This window comes from Lepus europaeus, chromosome 16, assembly GCF_033115175.1.
Source record: "Lepus europaeus isolate LE1 chromosome 16, mLepTim1.pri, whole genome shotgun sequence".
NCBI classification, from domain to species: domain Eukaryota; kingdom Metazoa; phylum Chordata; class Mammalia; order Lagomorpha; family Leporidae; genus Lepus; species Lepus europaeus.
Window position 1 is genome coordinate 3539126 of NC_084842.1, and position 8085 is coordinate 3547210.

Below are 8085 nucleotides of genomic sequence, written 5' to 3' on the forward strand. Positions count from 1 at the left end.
AAACTCTTCAATGAGTTCCAGCAGTCTCTTAGTAGAGTTCTTTGGGTCCCCTAAATAAAGAATCATATCATCTGCAAAGAGGGATAGTTTGAGTTCGTCCTTCCCGATTTGTATCCCTTTAATTTCTTTTTCTTGCCTAATACCTCTGGCCAAAACTTCCAGAACTATATTGAATAGCAGTGGTGAGAGTGGGCATCCCTGCCTGGTACCAGATTTCAGTGGAAATGCTTCCAACTTTTCCCCATTCAATAGGATGTTGGCCGTGGGCTTTTCATATATTGCTTTGATTGTATTAAGGAATGTTCCTTCCATACCCAGTTTGCTTAGAGTTTTCATCATGAAAGGGTGTTGTATTTTATCAAATGCTTTCTCTGCGTCTATTGAGAGAATCATATGGTTTTTCTTCTGCAGTCTGTTAATGTGGTGTATTACGTTGATTGTTTTGCGGACGTTGAACCATCCCTGCATACCGGGGATAAATCCCACTTGGTCTGGGTGGATGATCTTTCTGATGTGTTGTTGCATTCTATTGGCCAGAATTTTATTGAGGATTTTTGCATCTATGTTCATCAGGGATATTGGTCTGTAATTCTCTTTCAATGTTGCATCTTTTTCTGGCTTAGGAATTAAGGTGATGGTGGCTTCATAGAAAGAATTTGGGAGGATTCCCTCTTTTTTGATTGCTCTGAATAGTTTGAGAAGAATTGGAGTTAGTTCTTCTCTAAATGTCTGGTAGAACTCAGCAGTGAATCCATCTGGCCCTGGGCTTTTCTTTGTTGGGAGGGCCTTTATGACTGTTTCAATTTCTGTCTCAGTTATTGGTCTGTTTAGGTTTTCTATGTCTTCCTGGCTCAATTTAGGGAGGTTGTATGTGTCCAAGAATCTGTCCATTTCTGATAGATTTCCCTGTTTGCTGACCAGCCAGGGCCGACAGTAGAGTTGTGAGCCATGGAGACTGAGTGAACCATGATTCGAACAAACCCTGTTGTGTCTCCCTTTCTCACTGTCGGTCTCTTAATCGTTCTCTCAGTTTGGCCATTGAGTCCCTTACCACTCCAGTGTGGTCAGCATAGAAGCAACACTCTTCTTTAAGAGCCACGCACAACCCACCTTCCTTCATGAAAACTAAATCTAGCCCTCGTCTATTTTGCAAAACCACTTCAGACAAAGAGGTCAACGATTGTTCCAAAGCCGTTACAGAGGTCTCTATGGCTTTTAGATCTTGCTTTACAGCAGCCTGTAGCTGTGTTAAATGTTGTTTTCCATACACAAGGGCCGCCGTCCTTGTTCCTATCCCGGCGGCCATCCCAAACCCTAAGAGAACAGCCTGTGTGACAGACACAGGTTCCCGTCAGAACCGGGTTGTTCTGCTTTCTACAAGCCCCTCGAAAGTGTCCGCTTCATGGTAAAGCACCCTGGGATACAATTGGACCATTATGCAATAGTCTCTAGATTCATTAAAAATTGAGGTGGAAATGCAGGGAGTCAGTCCGGTACTACAGGCCCACCAGGCCCCTGGGTCAGGTGCCCAATACTGCGAGGCAGAGGTATTGAGAGTAATGGCCTGTTCACGTAGGGTCTTAGAAACCTCTGCAGGAGGTGACCCTATGCATAATCCCCTCCCTGACACCTCAGGTAGAGTAAGCTTGTGGCGGCCACTCCAGTCACAAGAAGAGGAGTTTACCATCCGGGGGGGAGCCCCTGAATACAGTGCCTTCATAATAAGGGGGCGAGGCGGAGAGGCATAGCCAGCAGGACTGAGTTAAATTTCCCTGGGAAGAGTTTAGAGCAGCGTACGCACCTGTGATTAGGTTAAAAAGCGGGGGATCGGGTTGGCGGCAGGGTTGCGTCGGAGTAGCCTGTGAGACGACTTTCAGGGTAGGTCTGAGGATAGACTGGCTGGGAGTGGGTCGCTTGGGTTTGATAACTACATTGGGGCCTACTGGCATTAGGGCTGAGACCTTCTTTAATCTGATGGTGAACCATAAGCCAAAGTCATATCCGGTGACATAGTACCTCAGCCCCCATGGACTCCCGTTCATCCAGCTGGAGAGCGTGGAAATGTCCCTCCCTTTAGTAGTAAAGGTAATGTTTAATGGGTTGCAGAGGGAAGTGTTATTGCAACCAGTTTGGGACAACTTAGGGGTGACACATTTGTCTCTTCCTTCAGGGGTAAAGTTGCGATGTACTGTGATCCAGTCCCAACTGGAAGACGGTTTCCACCAGGCGGATCCAGTGGTCTCGCACCCCCAGGCTTTACAATATAAAGACTCTGGTCCCCCACACTGTTTGATCTGTTGTCTACTCCTGCCATCCTTAGGGCATACATAAAATTCACGCTGACGAAGGAAGCAGTGTCTGCTCATCCCGACACCCATAGTAGTCCCCTAGGTAGGACTGGGGGCAATACCCATCCCGGAGGCCTTTTACAGGAATGCTGTTAGGGCTCACACTATCCAGATCCCAGGTATCTAGTCCAGCCGCCAATTGACATACATCTGGGTGTAGGGTGGGCCACCATGTCCCAGGGGTATGTGTCCCATTAATAGACCAGGCCACCTGCCCAGTGGGAGTAGAAACCTCCCACACCAGTAGCTGGGGTGCATGGGGATTACTAAATGTTAGGGGAAGGGTCCACAGTCCTACCCACATGGCGAACCCGAAGTTTAAGGGGATTCTCAGTTTTTTCCAATTGCCACTCTGGTCCTGCAGGTGGAGCAGGCTTGAGGTGGGATGCATGGATCCAGGAAGCGACGCCATCGACTTTAACTGCCATCGGGGTTGTGAGGAGCACCACGTAGGGGCCTTTCCACCGCGGTTCCAAGTTGTGCGCTCGATGTCTTCGCACATACACAGAGTCTCTGACCTGGAAGGAGTGTGGCACAGTCACTTCTCCCGGCTGATAGTTAGCAGGCAGTTGCTGCCAGATGAGCTTTTGGACCTCTTCCAAGGCCTTTAATCTGGTGATTAAAGGGGTACAAGATATAGAGTGGGTATCTATATTAGAGGTAAAATATTTAACAGGTGGTAGGGAACCATGCAGTACCTTGAAAGGCGTAAGGTTAAACATAGACAGGGAAGGGGTATTTCTGGCCCGAAAGAGGGCATAAGGTAGGAGCAGGGTCCAATCCTTTGAGCCAGTCTCTATAGCTAATTTAGTTAAAGTCTCCTTAATTGTTCTGTTCATTCTTTCTACCTGACTTGAACTTTGGGGCTGATAAGCACAATGTAACTTCCAATTGATCTCCAAGATCCTGGCCAGACCCTGACTTACCTGGGCCATGAACACCGGACCGTTGTCAGACCCGATTACCTGAGGCAGTCCAAACCGAGGAAAAATCTCTTCCAGTATTTTCTTGGCCACGACGAGAGCAGTTTCCTTACGGGTGGGGAAAGCTTCTACCCACCCCGAGAAAGTGTCCACAAAAACTAGAAGATACTTAAAGCCATATTTGGCGGTCCTGACTTTAGTGAAATCCACTCCCCAGAATTGTCCCGGCCTGTCTCCCCGTAGTCTTTTTCCTTCTGGTTTCTGGGTTGGGTAGGCATTTACCGCCTGACAGGCTTTGCATTCATTGGCAACCTGTTTCGCTAGACGCTTGTTGTCAGAGGAGGATAGGGAGAAAGGCTGATCACGCAGTAGAATTTGTAATTTTCGTGCCCCCAGGTGAGTAAAGCGGTGAACCTGCTGTAAGTAAGAAACTGCCCGCTGCTCTAGGGTTTCTTCTCTATGTTTCGGTGGGGCATGCGTCTCACTTTCTACTGCAAGGGTACAGACCTCAGGTTCCCGCAGAGCAGCTGCTTTTGCTTCCTCATCTGCCCTTCGGTTTCCCACAGTTACTGGATTCAACCCTTTTTGGTGACTAGGGCAATGTACTATGGCCAGTTTTGAAGGTAGTGAGACGGCTGCCAGGAGGCGGAGGATTTCAGCCTTGTGTTTTATTTCTTTTTCCGCCAAAGTTAATAGTCCCCTTTGTTGGTAAATAGCCCCGTGTACATGCACGGTGGCGAAGGCATAGCGACTATCAGTATAGATGGTTGCCCATTTTCCTGTCGCCAACTCCAATGCCTTTGTTAGCGCAAGTAACTCAGCCTTCTGGGCTGAAGTTCCTTCTGGCAAGCTCACTGACCAAATGGTTGTTGTTGTACTAACCACCGCTGCCCCCGCTTACCGTCCATCAAGAAGCTGCTTCCGTCCATGAACCAGGTTACCTCTGAGTCAGGCAGTGGCTGGTCCATCAGGTCTCGGCGGATTCCAGTTTCTTCTGCCAGGATGTCTGGGCAAGTGTGCAGGACAGGCTCTGCGGTCTCGTCCGGAAGCAGGGTGGCAGGGTTTAAAGTAGTAGGAGAACTTAAAGTAACTCGGTCTTTGTCCAGTTGGATGCTTCGGTAATGGGTGATGTGAGCATTTGAAAGCCACCGATCAGGGGGCTGCCAGATGATGCTTTCTAGGGAATGTGGAGCTATGATGGTTAATTTTTGTCCCAGAGTCAATTTGTCCGCATCTTTAGCCAACAAGGCAGCCACTGCAGTGGCCTTTAAGCTTCGGGGCCATTCACTCACCACCACATCCAGGTGCTTAGATAGATAGGCTACTGGCCGCTTCCAGGGTCCCAAAGTCTGGGTTAGGACTCCCCGAGCCACCCCTTTTCTCTCTTCAATGTAAAGGGTGAACGGCTTTTTAACATTTGGCAAAGCCAGTGCTGGAGTCATTAGCAGGGCTCATTTGATATCATCAAAGGCCCGTTGCTGTGCGGGCCCCCAGGTAAAGTCTTTATTACCCTTGAGAAGTGGGTAAAGTGGGGCAGCCAGAGAGGCAAACCCTGGTGTCCACAATCTACAGAACCCTGCTGTTCCCAGGAATTCCCAGAGCTGTTTCCCGGAAGTGGGTACGGGGATCTGGGTTACAGTCTTTTTGCGGGCTTCTGTCAGCCAGCACCTTCTATCCTTGAGGGTGTAGCCTAGGAAGGTAACTTCCTGCTGGCACAATTGGGCCTTTTTGGTGGAGGCCTGATACCCCAGCCTGGCTAGTTCCCGTAAGCGTGACTGAGTCCCGTACTCACATTGTTCCTGGGTCATTGCGGCCAACAGTAGGTCATCCACGTACTGTAGCAGAGTTACCTCTGGATGGTCACTTCTGAAGTGGCTTAGATCATGATGAAGCGCCTCATCAAAGATAGTAGGGGAGTTTTTGAAACTTTGTGGCAAGCGGGTCCAAGTTAGTTGTCCCAATATTCCCACCTCAGGATCTAGCCACTCAAAGGCAAATAGAGGTTGACTGTCTGCATATAGCCATAAACAGAAAAACGCATCCTTCAGGTCCAATATAGTGTACCAAGTACGATCGGGACTGAGGGTGCTTAGTAGGTTGTAAGGGTTAGGCACAGTAGGATGGATATCCTGCACTCAGCTATTAACCTCTCTTAAGTCCTGTACAGGACGATAGTCCTGAATTCTGGGTTTCTTAACAGGCAGTAAGGGTGTATTCCAGGCTGAATGGCAAGGCTTCAAGACCTCTAGGGAAAGCAGTTTTTTTATGTGGGGCCTTATTCCTTCCTTGGCTTCTTTGCTTATAGGGTATTGCCTGACCCGGATGGGGGTGGCACTGGTTTTTAAGGTTACCACTACCAGCGGTTGGTGGGTGGCCAGTCCTAGCCCTGTTATTTCTGCCCAGGAGGTAGGGAAGTCGGTAAGCCAAGGTTGAACTTTCTGTTCCTGGGTTTTTACTGGACTTTCGTGGAGTCGGTACTCATCTTCTACTGACATGGACAAAATGGTAGCCACCGGGGATTTTACCAGAGGATTCAAAAATTCCACCTGAGGTCAAATGTTATCTGGGCCCTTAATTTGGTGAGTAGGTCTCTCCCCATTAAGGGGGCCAGACAATCAGGGATTACTAGGAAGGAGTGTTGAACTTTTCCCCTGCCCAGGTCCATAGTTCTCTTTGTTGTCCAGGCCCAGTACTGGCTCCCGTTTGCCCCTCTAACTAGGGATCTCTTGCTGGACAGTGGTCCCAGTGGGGCTTGTAGAGCGGAATAAACCGTGCCGGTATCCACTTCAAAGTTGATGGGTGTCCCCTCCATGTTAAATTTTACCCTGAGCTCGGGGAGGGGATCCAAGCCCCGTCGCCCCTAATCTTCCTGTTCGAGGGCAAGGACTGCTGGTTTAGATTGGGCATTTTTCTTTTTGGGGCACTCCTTTGCCCAGTGTCCCTTGTCTTTGCAGTAGGCACATTGGTCCGGACCCAAGGGAGAGCGAAGCCATCGGCCCAGGTTATTTCCCTTACTGTCTCCCTTTCCATTTCCCCTGCCTCTGTTAGATTCTGCATTTTCTACTACTGTAGCCAGGATTTTTGTTAAATCCCGATTTCTTTTTTTATCCCGAATACTTTCCCTTTCCTCCCTTTCCTTTTCTTTTCTTTGTTCCTTCTCCTCTTCAGTCTCCCTCTTGTGGAACACCTTATCTGCTTCCTTGACCAAGTCTCTTAGAGTCAAATCCTGGAGTCCCTCTATACGCTGTAGTTGACGGCGTATATCTGGGGCAGACTGGCCGATAAAAGCCATGGTCACTGAGGCTCGCTGCTCCTCAGACTGTGGATCAAAAGGTGTCTACCTTTGATAGGCTTTCATAAGCCTCTCCAAAAACACCGAGGGAGACTCATCTGGTCCCTGTGTAACTTCCCTTACCTTAGCCAGATTAGTGAGCCTACGAGCGGCCGCACGGAGACCCACCACTAGAGACTGGCGATAGGTTGACAGATGCTCCCTACCTTCATGCGTGTTAGGGTCCCAATTCGGCCGACGTAAGGGAAATAGATCATCAATGATGTTCTGGAGCTGGGTCGGCCGCCCATCCTGTCCTGGGACATTTTTCCAGGCTTCCAGGAGTATCCGGTCCCTTTCCTCAGTGGTGAAAAGGGTATTCAGTAATTGCTGACAATCGTCCCAAGTTGGTTGGTGTGAAAACATAAGCGATTCAACAAGACCTGTAAGACGCGAAGGGTCCTCAGAGAAAGGGGGGGTTGTTATTTTTCCAGTTATACAAGTCAGAGGAAGAGAACGGCCAGTATTGTAAAGGCTGCATTTCCCCCTCTTGTCCATTATCTATTATTGGCCCGAAGGGTCGCAGGGGGAGAGTCACGGTTACATCCTGAGGACCTTGTACTTGCCAACTTTGGGTTCCCTGGGCAGGTCCTCCCTCTGGAGGCAATGAGGGGGAGGAGGCAGAAGAGGTGAGGGATAAGGGTGGAGAGGGGGAGGGCAGGGGTTCAGGAGCCACAGGGGCCGGAGGCAACGGAGCCAGAGCCAGAGGTTGCCGGGCAGAGGGATAAGGGGGAGGCAGGTGAGTCTGAGTCAAACACAATGAGGTCAGCCTGCGACTCGGGCAGAACAGTGGGAGGCAACGGAGAGGGTGTCTTGACAGGGAGCATAACCGCCGGGGTTGATGCCCTGGAACAGGAGGTAGGTGGCAGGAACGGTCTTACCCAATCCGGTGGTGTCTCACAGAGATCCTGCCAGACCATTATGTAGGGTTGTTGGTCCAGATGGCCATGTCGGCCAGGCTGAAAGACAGCCTCTTTCACTCATCGGATGACTGGCAGATGGAATGAACCCTCCGGAGGCCAGTCCACTCCGAGAGTAGGCCACTCCGTATTACAGAAAACTTGCCATTTACATTTCTTTACTAGAAGAGAAAGATTATGGGCCCTTTCTCGTATGTCTGGCCAATGGGCCAGAGTGAGAGAGAGAGGCGTTGAAGCAGTTTGACCCATGTTAGTAGACAACAAAATATACAACAACAAGGACACAAAAAAAGACAATAGACACACAACGACCACTTAGAGTGTCCACAAAGAACTTAAAATGGTGCACCGTCCGAACTGTCTGTGCTGGCAACAGAGTTACTGAATTTCATCCGAAATTACCCGATAGGAGGCTTCTGGGCATTCCCAGTCCTCCTCCACCACCAGGGCGTCCCCCGGGGCTGTGACCTGCAGCACCCGGACACGTCTGTCTGCCGCAGTTGGGGAAGGCTCACGCACTGCCCCAACAGTCACACTCGCCAGCCTGATATGCCTGACAAAAC

General features: G+C 49.8%; 1 protein-coding gene across 1 annotated transcript; it reads right to left on the reverse strand.

The window, feature by feature from the left end:
• Window positions 1–2520: 2520 nt before the first annotated feature.
• On the reverse strand, window positions 2521–7771 carry LOC133775465 (uncharacterized). The gene is given in 5 exon segments (XM_062213799.1): window positions 2521–4167; window positions 4170–5825; window positions 5828–7019; window positions 7021–7347; window positions 7484–7771. Coding segments are annotated over 5 exon segments (5016 nt in total). The 3' UTR covers window positions 2521–2614.
• Between the last annotated feature and the right edge of the window lie 314 nt (window positions 7772–8085).